At 45.4% G+C, this 13,834-nt stretch overlaps 1 protein-coding gene across 1 annotated transcript; it reads left to right on the forward strand.

Annotated features, from left to right (window-relative positions):
- Positions 1 to 11,509: 11,509 nt before the first annotated feature.
- Positions 11,510 to 13,484, forward strand: flbA (developmental regulator FlbA; the record flags this gene model as incomplete). The annotated part of the gene is made up of 2 exons (XM_057281538.1): positions 11,510 to 11,950; positions 12,009 to 13,484. 2 exons carry the CDS (start codon positions 11,510 to 11,512, stop codon positions 13,482 to 13,484), a joined length of 1,917 nt encoding a protein of 638 aa, XP_057135798.1.
- Positions 13,485 to 13,834: the final 350 nt, after the last annotated feature.

Below are 13,834 nucleotides of genomic sequence, written 5' to 3' on the forward strand. Positions count from 1 at the left end.
CCGAACTCAAGCCGACATCCGGTATCGGATATATCACAAAAACACCATACACCGACAACATGCACAGACTACAACATACGTACATAACCATATGTAAAGCAAACGCTAAGCAAGCACCTCCCAGCTCCCTCTTTTAAGTTATTGACAAACTTCACTAGGCCCAAACCTACCTGACCTTCCATTTAAATATGCCGATCATCCCCTTCCCATCGTCTATCCTAGTTGCTGAGTATGATCAATCACGTCATCCTAGTCTTTGGTTCGATAGGGTATGCACGCTCCCGCGCCCTTGGGATACGGAGTACGTGTGCTCGTGAACTCCGAGGGGGTTTACGTACGGAATACTACTACTACAACTCAGGCTAGATGATAGGCGGTGGAGTGAATGTCATTTGATTAGAATTTGATGATCTGCGTAGGCTTACAACATATATATGAGAGGGTGGCGATACCGGGATTTCCGGGATTTGAATATGCATCCCATGTACGGAGTACAAAGTAGATGGTTTCAAAACTGGCTGGTTGATTCTTCAGGCAAATCTTGCATATTCTTTCTTTGCCAGTAGTTTGTACTTCTAATGGACTATTCTATGGCAATGGTAATGCTGGCAGCTTTTCGATTCTCGCTGCCTGGTGTTAATCTCCTTGCTTGCACTACAGTCATTTGAAAGGTAAATATGTATATTATTATGGGAATACGCAACTGCTGTGCTTCTACATTGACATTCTGTATGCTATTTGATTGGTCCCCCACCCCAAACACGCGGCATTTCTACATATGCATGTGGCCTGCCATGTGTTGAAAGTGACAGGTCTGATTCTCATGTCTTTACCCACAAATGGTAAAAGGAGGGGCTGGTGTGTCAGTATGGCAAGTTGTGCGTTGAGCATATTACCCTTCATGCAGAATACCGATCACTGGGGTACCATGCGAAAGCTGCATGTTAATGGTAATTCACATGGTTGAGAGGTTTTATTTTGGTTACTTAGGTTACATTGTGGATTCATTGGATGTGTGTGAGAGCTGGAAGTAAAATGACATCCTTATAATGACTAGAATATGTTATTTTCTCCTCGAGTGCGAAACAAAGAGAGCAGTGGAGCCAAATCCAGGCAAAAGATGTTGAGAAAGTAGACTCCACAATACTGCAACACTCGCATGGCTCTGATGCACTCCGATATGTAATCCCCTCATTCTTCCCTGTCTAGTCCTGAGCCCAGAGATGGACTAGCCGTTAGCAATCCAGCTCATGCTGCAGCTTGCAGATCGATATTCTCGCATCCGTCTAAGGATGGCTACATGACCATGTGTCTGGTTGTGCAGTGCAAAGCCCGAGTGCATTTGACCATGCGGTAGCCCTAAATAACACCCTTCCGAGTCTGTCGCAGTTCTTGAGATAGGGACCACCGGATGACTGCAGTTTCGAGAGAAATAGGAGTGGTTTCAGAAGGGTGGGGGTAAATCTAGACCTAGCACGACGTGTTAATAAAACGGAGCTTTTGTGCAACGTGGTGTTCTCTTGAAGCCGGTATCCATATACAAAGAGTCTGCTTTTGATCGGGCCGCAGCCTTCCGTGTAGGCTGTGGGTTCTGTGGCAAAGCAAAAGCATTAGCAAAAGGATAATAAAATGGATGTGGATGCAATTCTGTATGCTGTACTCCGTACCCCGGGGAGAAAAGCGAACGTCAAGGATCTTCCTCCTGTCGGCTTCACACGCTCCAACTACCCCGCTTTGATGCAGATACAGAACGTAGAGTGTCCTTTTCGCATTTCTTCAGGCTTCGTGGCTTGCATGGCTTGCCTCCGCCAAGCCGGCTAGTCTTTGCGATTGCAAGGTTAACAAAAGTCGAAGTGAGTTGGGTGATCGGAGGGTTATCTCAAGTCGGACAATTACTCTTCGAATGGGAGCTTGGAGTTGACTATTAGGGTTTTGAGCCAATTAGGGAGATATCAAAGGTGATCTTCGTAATTTCCAACTTGTAAATAGCGTGTATGATATGATTTGATTTCCTTATGACGATCAGTATCAATCGGACAACTTCCGTCTTCCCCACGTGCAGTAGCGGTAAACGACGATCATGCAAGACCGAGGCATGGCAAATGGGCTGATATCGGTAATGGAAATAATTCCTTGGATAGTAATTGAGCACGTATCGCACGATAATAACATTAATCTTCAAACTAGACCATGTATGGTGAATAGATCCCTGCGACACCTCAACTGCGCAAGTATCATATGCAACTTCTCCTCGGTTCCCGTTGCGAGGTGCATTCTCAACATGATTATCTGCATAAAGGTTATTCGCAGAACTGCCCTGGTCATACCATGCGAGTGACCGAGGACTGAGTTCACGATATCAAGAAGAATCGGCGTAACACGATCAACAAATCAAATGATACATAGACCATGAAACAAAGCAGACCGATATGCATCCTGCACGGCCACATGGGCGTGAAAGCTCCACAGCCAAGATTACCATGCAAGTCATTTAGTGAGTTTTATGTCTTCGGCAACTATAGTTCTACCTTAGCCGTTTACCGTATCTGCGATAACTTTCATGATGGTCCCGAAAACCCCCGTACTTACGATATGGTCCTAAACGCGGCCAGTGATCCATGCGCTCATAAATAATATGATAGGAATGTATCAGGTCTACAAGAATAATTGGCCGCTTATACAGCCTTGTCATGTCTTCTCGGTACTCTTTTGGGGGTCTTTTTGTAAGTCTTCTTAGCAATATTATTCTATAATTATTTTCTCCCCTTACTAGTGCTATAGCTAGAAGGATAAGAAGAATTAGCCATATTATATAGCCCAAGCATGGTCTTGAGGTTGCGTAAGAAAGATCGTTTCCTCGTAGTCATGGAACTGAACTTGCAACCTAGTCAATAATGTAGCCTATAAGCTGGGCTAGTAGCTTTCGTAGGTCCTGTTCCCATGGACGAAAGAAAAGACCAAGCAAGTCAAATAGCCACCAGAATGGAGTTCTATCGTGCATCAAATCTCTGAAGGTGGACTTGAAGGCTTTGAAGGGGTCTGCAGTGATGAACTCAGGGTTCAGGTGGCAACGGCTTCAAACTCGTCATAAACGACTGACAGACCCTCGTATCTTTCTGCTCATTGGGCTTGTGCGAATTGAAGGTGGGGGGTAAGGTCTTGGTAATCTATAGTTTCCAGAATATCCCTCAGTACTTGTCTCTATGTAGCATTTGAGGGAGTGAGGAATCTTACGAGGATCTCGCTGCCGTGCGAGAAGGGCATCAACGCGTGCAGCCAGGTTGTGATTGGAAGCAATTCTAATTGCTTGTTCCACAGTAGTTTGGCTATAGAAATTGCTGGTCAATATCCGCTTGATTTCACTTGATGATAGATCAGGAGCACTTACTGTCTCTCCCTTCCCTTTACACAAAACACGATCAGGCCCACGATCGCGAACGCGATGGCACACACAAGTGCCCAAAATCCGCAGGTCACTTGTCTGCCCTCATTTTCATAGGCAGAGAAAAGAGAGAAAAGGGGTCTTGTATTGGATTGTGTATACCAGAACGTTTAACTGCGATTTCATTTCCACGAGAAGAGAGGGAAATGGAGGGGAGGTTCTATAGGCAACTACTAGTACGTGCCTTCCTAAATTATTTATACTATGACCTTCTCCTTACATTATCATCAAATATATTAGGTATTTTTTGGAGAATGAGCCAAAGTAAATAGGTAGTAGTCCTGATCTCTTTACTCTGCTAATAGGTGATACATTATACTTGGCATATAATCTCATCTCGGTCCTGACTTTCATTTTGAAACTTTGCTTTTTCTACCAGCTAAGATTTTAATGCAAAATATGGTTTGTTAGTTTATAGTACCCGACTGGCCCGTGGATATGACTATGAGATCACTAACCCTAGTGAAGTAAATAATAAAGTGTCCCTATTTGGCACCGGATTGGGTGTGAACCTTATAAGGCGAGACAAGATCATGATGATGACTTGATAAAATAATTTCGAACTCCGCTACATTCGTTCTGATACATCTAGCTTACAGAACCTCTATCTTCTCTTGATTTTGAAAAGATTTCCTTGTGGCTTCAGCGTTATCCATACCTCGAAGCCTCCAAGATGCTTGGAGAATATAGGACTTTGTCTACCCTGTCAAATTACACATATAGCGGTGGATGTGCGTGGGTTTATCATGGCCTATCCTCTCTATACGATGCCAACCTCCTCATCAATATCATGCGGGCTGAATACTCGATACTCGCCGGGGTCAACTGTTCAACGAGAAGATGCATTGAATAACAAGATTAGAGCTGCGAAAAAGCTTCTAAGCGTCGATGACAACGACTTGCAACTTGACCAACTCGAAGAGGAGTGGAAGAAACTCAAAAAAACACTTTCTTATCAAGTGCGGGATCTCTACGAAAAAGAGTGTATGCTCCGTACGGGATCATTGAGAAAGGGCTACATTTCAGTGAAGAGTAATCCTGCTTGGTATCTCCGGAAAGAGCTTGTCGAAGACTGTATAAGTAAAGGAAGTTGTTGTAGCCGGGACTGTGGATGCTGTGAGAGACGTCAAACCTCCACTAAAAGAGGGGGAGGTATTGGGCATTGTACCGTTGAGTGTATGTGTTGTATACACGACCGAGGGTCCGAGTTTACGGAGGAAGAGAAGAGGAATCTTGATGATCGATTCGCCAAGATGCTTCGGTCTGACAACCCCGCCTTTCTTCTAAGGATGGCAAATGCGTACTTTTCGAAACCTCTGGTCTGGAAAGTCAAGACCAAGCACAAGTAACAAGGCCTAGTTTTGGTGATGTTCGCTTGACATTTGGTTGCTTCGTGTTATAATGTCACTTCATAGTGTTTTCCCAAATATGATATTTGCCTGCGATATATATGTCTACGGACAATGAGTATTGGGTTAATGTTTCTTGTGTCTTTCCAAGTAAAAAGAAACTTGACTTTAGTTCCGGTTGTTTGAATGCCCTACTGGAAGATACTAATTGACATTATGAAGCAATATGGACATTAAAGGTCATATATACATGGAAAAGTCGTTTTTCGCATTATAGACCGCTTCCACCGCGTAGGTTCTAGCTACAACACCAATAAGGGGGGAAATATCTAACAAGAGACATTCAAAAAGACTACCGAAAAAGACGTCACGAGGTCGCATGAGGGCCGACTATATTCTTGTAGATAATGTATTAGAAAGTGAAACCTATGAAGAAAGGAAAGAAAGGAATAAATGCGCTTTTACAATAATTTAGCCAGCCGGATAATATCTTACAGGCTAACCAAGTAGGACTGTAGCTGCATATGTAAGTCGGCTTTCCTCTCTGTCGCCGGTGTTTTGCTGATCTGCCACGTGGACTTGAAGGTCCTTTTGTTCCCGTGTGGCTCTTCTGCCGTGTCTACCGTGAAGGTGGAGTTGTCTGCCCGGTGGGTTGGGTATACAGAGTACATCGTATGGTAACCATTCATCGGAGGTTTTTCTTTCTTTCTCTTTTTCGGCCTTATTCTTACGTACATCGTAGATCAGAGACAAGTATATCCACTTGTTTTATATAAAATATACCCCGTATGTATTCCTAGGAATAGATACTTAGTTGGTTTGATAGACATTTTAAGTAACCCTTAGTGCGGATATAGTTCGACAATTGACAATTGACACTTGCCAAGCCTTCATCTTTGGCTGTTCCCCCGAAACCAGTAGAAATTTCTGGAACAGGAGAAAAACTAACAAAGAATCGACACCAGAAACAAACCTTTTCCAAGATATTGCCCCTTAATCAACAGAAAGGGGAGAAACAGGTGAAACAGGCATTTATATAGTGGACCGCTGAACCATGGTACTATCCGAAACGAGGCTTCTTGGCGTCTTCCAGAATCCTTCTAGAAGGCTTCTAGCGCTTCCAGGGCTTTTGCCACACCGGAGTTCGCCGTTAAACCCCGTCCGGCCGGGACTGTGGACTATGATCCAGGGCATCTTTTTAAAGTCTGGTTCAACAATTCATATGTTGTAGTCTAAAACTATTCAAAGTCTATGACGTGATTCAATACTACACTATCTGTTTTCAGCAAGTGGAGTCGACCACGAATGGGCACAGTAAATCACTCGTATTTTGTATACAGGTGGGGGTATAATATACATGTATAATACACACGGGCAAAAGGGACATTACTACAAACGGCCTAAAGTGACCTCGGGAGTACGACGTGCACACTTCAACCACTCCCATTTGTGTGAACAAAGTTCGACTTCATGATATTGAAGATCATCTCTTATCTACTCCGTATATACCCGCAGCCTTGATATTTGCGTATATCCGAAAAGACCCACTCGGAATCTCTCGCAAATAGTCGGGATGTCCGAGAGTAACTGATATTCGAGTCAGGCATGTCAAAAGTACACGACCAAAGCCACAAATTTGACCACGGTTTCAAAAAATAAATGTCAGCGCGGCTACTCCGTATTCAGCGACCAGAGATACATTTGTATCATCTCCCCAACATCCCACCGAATAGGCAACAGATCCGATGAGGCTCTGTTCACAAAGTGCTGCGTGCACGGGATTCCACTAGTGTTTTCGCTAGTCTGGCGAGGAGAGTTTCTGTCAGGCCCTTTGTCAGGGCTGCCATCCCGGCAAGACTGGGCATGTGGCTGAATTACAGAGGAAAGGTCGTTGCGCAAGCCACTTGGTCCCAATACGGGGTCATACCTACGAAGATAGGTAGACACCTTGCTTACGAGTTGCAGCCTACTGTGACCAGGGGATGATCAGATCTGTGCTCGAGGTCTAATTATTATCGACCTGCCCGGAATTCCACGTGGCAACCTCAGCTATACTTCCCCCACATTCGTAGCTTCCGGCAGCTTCGGGATTCCTTAGCCTGTCTAAATCTGGACCGCTGATGGGGTCTTGGAAGCGAAGATCGATCCTCTAATTGAAGATTAAGATGATATTGCGATCTAGAACATCTAAGTCGTACATGATGTACATCAAAGGGGGCAGCGAAGGTGAAGACCGAGATTCATCTAGGCCTTTCTCTATCCCCGGTCTGGCCTAAAATCTAAATACTTCACCCAGCAACCACCTCAGGCCCAGGGTTTACCATATGTTTTAGAGTTTAGCATGGTCAGCCCGCCCAGGGAGCATCAGAGCATAGTTCGAATCCCAATCGCGCAAGCCACATTCCTACAGAAAAGCAAACTAGTTCTCGGATGTTGGTTCCCTGAATTCCGTAGAGATCTGCGTACAACCATGCAGTTCGGAGTATGTACGAAGTACACCTGCTACATGCAGGGACCCTCGAATAGGCAAGGAGGTGATATGTGGCTAGGAAAGAAGTTGCCTGTACGGAGTAAAAAGTATACAACATAAGAATCCTTTCTATCTTTTTTAAGCAAGGTATGTCCCAGAGCTAACCAATGTACATAAGCTTTCCATTTGCACGGATCGACATACAGGGACAGCCCTGGCCCTGAAACGAAGGATGCAAACTTGTCCTGAAAGGGTAGGGTTGGCATCTTGGCAATTTAAAGTAGTAGTATCCTGCGGATACGATGAAGTATTTTAGGTGATTTGCCTCTTTCGGTTATTTTGAGTTTTCATGACTCGTGTCAAAACGTGTATATTGTGCAATCCACGTTATATTTCAAAGTTGTATTGAATATATGCATCTGGGTGGCTTTTACCCCTGAACAATGCAAGCCTGCAGGAATGCAGGAATCCCTTGTCGCGTGGCCATCAGGGATGTTGACACCTGGAAAAATACAATACCACGCGGCATACATATGTAAATTACAAATAGTAATACCAGATACAACAATACATACTTTATTGCGTCAACATGAGGATCACTGGAGTCTTAGTCGTATCACTGTAAGCAGCGCTTACCGTTGGATGTCTGACCGCAACTTTAGACTCTTAACAGAAAAACCTCTGTGAGCCAATCTCTTAGCGGGCCTCAATTTTGGATAGCTTCAATCCACTTCAACATACTAGGCGGAACAAAGCGACAGGGATAGTTTCCACAATGTTCTCTTTGAGTTTAGCGTCTCACAATAATGGATCTGATGTGCAAGCACTAATTGTATTGAAAGTAATCTATATACTGTATACGGAGTACGAAATACAAAGTCTTCGAATATTCACCCCTTGGATTGTCCAATTTGTTTTGTCAGACTCCTTGAAACCAGCCTAAACCCCGTCACTCCCAATATAGAGCCGCACGGAAGTAATTGAGTCAAATTTGAGTCAAATCGGCATTTCTACCACAGGGCTGAGCCGAGATATTGCGACCGGAGACCACTTTTTGGCCCCCAATTTCACTAAGCTAGGATGAGAAACTGTTTTGCTTGGATTATCTCCCCTGCTTCAATATCCACGTGGCATCGTTCGATCGTGTTGCTATTGTGATCGATCCTGCTCGATAGATCTCAATAGTGTAAAGTAGATATGACGTGTTGCTTATTCGAATGTTCTTATCTCCTTCCAAGGTTTCTGTCCTGTGATGTAGAATATCTTCGATCTGCGCTATCCAATTTAACTTTCGTTGGCTAATCTCGTCTTGCGGGGGAGCCAATCTAGTATCATATGCTATCCTATCACCGAGTATCTTTGCTCAATCTGTCTCTCTGGCTGCGTCTGAGCGGAGCCCAACCCTTTTTTTTTTTTTTTTTTGAAGATACGGTACTTATGTTGTACTTCGTATCCGCAGGATCCTACTAGTCTAGGTAAGGTCGCTCGGCACCTGGCGGATGAAACTCGCACTGACGTCTTGCATTGTTGTTTCGCGTGACCTGTTCCGGGAGGTTTGGTTGGCCGGCATTGTTTCTTGGTCAGCACTACCTCTTAATGGGGTTGCTGACGTGTCTGTTAACTCGATCCAGACATTGGATAGCTTTTTTGAAACTCTCAATGGAGAGCGTGGTTCATGCAAGTGAAATCCTTGGGGCCGTCTTTGTGCCCCCGTGTTCGGGCGCTGTCCTGACGGGAATCAGGTGTAAGATGAGGCTCTCATGTTGACCGTTAGCGTTAGCTGGCTGACGTTGGTCCCCGACCGCGGAGAAGATGAGATTGCCCCTGCATCGCGACATGTACGCATTGGTCACCTCGTATTTCAAGCCATAATGAAATGATAACTAAATTGACGATCATGATCCCCAGAGCTTGGCAGGCATGCTACAAAGTACACTAGGGCGTCTCTGGTATGATTGGAGGGCGTCAATTGTTTCAAGCCGGTAAAACCCCGTGTTCTACTCCGTACTCCGTACTCCGTACGCAAAACCCGAACGGGGAGGAGGTTGAAACCCACTCTTCAGGAACCGGGATACACGAACCAGAACCGTTGAAAGGTAGTGTAATCCAAGCTTAAAACCATGGAATTTATTAGCGATAGCTCTCCATTGCGACCCATAACGTAGACATTCAGGGGAAAGATTCGCGAGACTGCGCCTCCCTCTAGGCGCAAAACAGTAAGAGAAGAGGGCGGCGGTCGGACGCTAAGCATCTCTCTCCACGTGTGCCCACGTGGGACCACATGGATTATGCACACGAAATGAAAAGAAGACGCTTGGAATTGCCATGGAAGCCTGGAGATTTAGGATTATTATTAATATAATTTTTACCGCCTTGATATATTTTCAGGTTACACGCAAGGTCCTCAAAAGGGGAAATACCCCTCCCCCCACTATGAATGTTTAACCTTGTGTAGATTGTACAACGGAATATATATTAATTGTCGTGTTGTCTCGTCCTTTGCGCGCTTTACAAATATAGTGTAGTTTTAGGATCAAGGGCTATATGCGACACGCCAAATTAGGATTAGCGACGAGACGAAACACTCGCAGTGTTTGGTACGAAACAGGGAAGAAGTGTGAAAAGCGTCCCAAGGTTCCCAATTGCCCCACCATTGGACGATCGGAGTGGAAGTGGGGGTTTCCGATGGCGACATGTGATGCACACAGTGTATGAGGATGTTTCTGATTCTCTGGAGACAGCGTAAATAGGTATATACTTCCCACTCTTCGGCAACATTCCGGACCCATATGTACAATATACTAGATAACAACGTTTTGATCTACTCCGTATTTTCCGACCAGGTTTGGGGTGACTTGGAGTGGGCCAATATTTGGGAATAAGCACAAAAAAGCCCCGTTGTCATATCTCATATCTACCTAGGTAGATTGCTCCAGGGTTTGCCACTGAATAAGGTTAACAGGACTCCCATGGTAGTGATTAATGATGATTATATGAACATCAATATAACGTTTGATTTCGGGAAGTGTAAAGATTCCCACGTGGGCTCAAGCTTATTACCTGTTTTGTCGGCATACAGCTTACGCATCGCGTGTATTTCAGAGAAGCCTAGAGTAGATCATTCAAAAGACACCCAAACCAGGTATATAATAATATATAGATAGGTAAGAATGAAGATTAAGATCTGGATTCACCCGTTAATACTCCGAAGCTCCAGATGTTTATAAAAAAACAAAGAACTAGTCCCAAGTCAGTAAGGTAGTACTCAGACAGGGGGAATTTAAGAACAATGAAACGGGTTGAGTATGCAACATTCAAATGTTTCAATGTTGAATGTTCAGGATACAGGTATTACCGGTACCACCGTATTACGATCGGATCTGTTCGGTCGACTTTGGAACATCGGTAAAAAATCGATGAAATCATTGGAAAAGATTGGGGATCCATTCTTTTAATTAATTTATTCCTTGGTTGACTCCATAGATTGATTTGGAATTATCCAAACTATGAGAATAGACTATCTGTGGACTATAGGTAGCATCCAAGGTTATTCACATAACCCAGCCCTTTGGTTAAGGTATACTTCAGTCTTCCCCTTGCATTCAATTACAAGAGAATATATCTATTTAATAAATAGGAATCGGTTTAAGACACCAAGTATGTATTATGCAGGTATGATATTGTATGTCATATTAGACCCCAGAACCCACCGATCTTCGTGGCCCACGTTGTTTGGATGCATCAGGCCAAACTCTTTCGGGCTCACGCGTGGGATGTGGATCATAGGCTGACAGGCCGAATGGTGCTTCTATTCCCTTTTTTTTTTTCCTTTTCTTTTTCTTTTTTATCCTTTTTTTCTCTTTTCTTTTTCCTATTTCCATTTTCTTTTTTGAAATAAATCATTTTCTTATTTTCCCTTCAATCCCGTTCTTCCCCCCCTTTAGACCCATCTTTCTTCTACTCCTCCTTTTCTTTTCTCTATTGAAATTCGAAAAATAAAAGAGGAAAAATAATACTAATAGGAAATTGTCATAGTGTATAATTTCCTTGCTCTCCCCCTTCTTTACCCTTTTATCATTTTTGCCTTTGAGAGTTAGCCAGTCCACTCTTAATTCTTTTTTTTTTTTTTTTCCTTTTATCTTTTTTTTTTTTTTGGCAAAATTCCCATGTTTTTTTCCGGTATCAGGTGTTTGGCATAACCCACTTTTTTTCTCCCTCTGGTTCAACCCGAAGACTCAAAACCATTCAATGCCAACCCAAGCCGGGAGCCACAGCCGAGAAGATTCTCTCCCTTCAGTTCCTGATTCTGATTTTGGCGGTACTATCTCCCGCAATCGTCGCTCTTTTGCTGCCTTGGCCCAAAAGACATACGCTCTTGCTAGTTTATCAGGAAGTACACTACGTTCCTCGACTTCATACGGTAGCCTGTCGAGACCGCATAAGCTCTCCGCGACCCCTGTGACCCCACCATTCGACAGCGACACCTACGTGCAATTGACGGGAACTTCGCGACCTTCTTCTCCGGCCTTGGTCGACAGTCTTCCCAATTCGCTTCTAAAGCGTCGCTTGACTATTCAGCGTCTTCCTACACCCCCCAACGAAACCCGCCCTTCCCCGCCCGCACCCAAGATGCATCAGACGTCGTCAAGGTTATTGCGCATGACGGAGGATGAGCGCCCATTCACCAAGGTAGGTTTAAACATGCATGGAAAGGGAAACATTGGAACAATTGGGCTGATTTGCGCAGGATTTCATGGACTTGTTCTCTACATTGATGGTCAGCTTGAAGTTGGATTCGCACCGCGTTCGTTTCACAAGATATGACCACACATTCACCTCAGAAGAGGCCATCAACAACTTGGGCTCGCTCAAGTTCTCCCAGTCCAACCGCATGCCTGACCCAAAGGACCCATCCCGCATCGTCACGACCACTACAACCACCACTTTCTCTATGGCCAAGGAAATGGCCCGATCCGTCTGCCAGCGATTTGTCGATGCGCGCTTCATTGAATCTGTCGACGGCAAAGCACTTTTGATCTTCCCGCTCAAGGGCGCCCTTTTCCAACTCACCCCGAAGGGTATTAACATCCTGCAGCGCTTCTGCCAGCGGAACGGCATTACCGCGCGTCACGTGATGGATGTACTAGAGTCCCCGCGCAACACCATGCAGCTGGTGAACCTAGAGCGTGACACGGATAGCGACAAGCTGTCCCATGATCGCGCGACAATCGAGGTTATCTTCCGCCGCTTTGCTGGTCAGGATGGCCCGAACATAAAGAGCAGTATTTCAACCTCGGATTCGGACTCGCTTAGTGATTACACCAACGGCCTTGTTGGTGTGAAGGTGGCTCGGGAGCGTAAGCTTCTGGATGGAAAGGTTTACAGCAACACATTCACCGGGAAGGCATCGGTGGACTGGTTGATGGATTGTTCAACTACTATTGAGCGCCGGGAGACCTGCTTGATCTCTGAGCTGTTTTTGAAATACGGCCTGATCACGATGATTCAAGACGACAAACAATTCCCTGATGTTGGGACCAATGCTCATTTCCAGCCTTCTAAGTATGCCATCTACGGCATTACCGAGCGTGGACAGCGCGTATGTGGATGGATTGCCCGCGAGAAGACCCGCGAGGTTGGGACGACATACGACAGCCGTGGTATGCCACGCGACTCCAATAACGCCCGATTGACCCACATCCTTCAGGATCCCGCTCTTCGTCTGCTTTTCCGTGAATTCCTTCGCTACTCGCTGTGTGAAGAGAACCTGTCTTTTTACCTCGATGTCTCGGAATTTACTACCAACTACCACAAGGCCGAGAAGATGGGTACATTTAATAAGGTCGACTCGGTGCGGGAAACCTTGGCTGCAGCATATGGATTGTACAACGCGTTTTTGGCTCCTGGCTCACCCTGTGAGCTGAATATCGATCACGCGCTCCGCAACAGCCTCGCCAGTCGGATGACCAAGGCCGTGGGAGATGACGAGTCCATGTTCAAGAGTCTCCAAGAAGTGGTGCACCTGTTCGAGCTTGCTCAAACTTCCGTGTTCAAGCTGATGTCAAGCGACTCTGTTCCCAAGTTCCTGCGCGACCCCAAATACTCCGTGGTTCTACAAGAACACGACGTAGACATCATGGGAGGCTCGCGTTCATACTCACCCACGCCAGCCGGTCCGCCCTCAATCCCAGAACGCAGCATGAGCCGCTCTGCCCGCGCCTGACAACCACCGCCCACAAGCATTGACATAGTCCGCAACCCATTCGAAGACGATTCGTATCACTGCGATTCTGACTCCTCATGAGACCCTCTTCGGTGCATTACAGCTGCCCGAACCATTCAACACATGCGGTTCAGCAATCAGCATTCGAACGCCCCAAGGCACAGATCGAATCGAACCACACTGCAACCCCGCACTCATGCTTGTGGCCCCAATACGGAAACCCCCTCACCCTATACAATCGGGGACATAAATATCCGGTCGACCTGGAGACACGATTTCATCAATCTCGTCATGATCGTTTCCGACCACGAAGTTCTTTACTCTCTCTCTCCTCCGCATGCAGTCCAGTC

This window comes from Penicillium samsonianum (genome assembly GCF_028829775.1).
Source record: "Penicillium samsonianum strain IBT 33392 chromosome Unknown utg000004l_segment0_segment0, whole genome shotgun sequence".
In the NCBI taxonomy this organism is placed as follows: domain Eukaryota; kingdom Fungi; phylum Ascomycota; class Eurotiomycetes; order Eurotiales; family Aspergillaceae; genus Penicillium; species Penicillium samsonianum.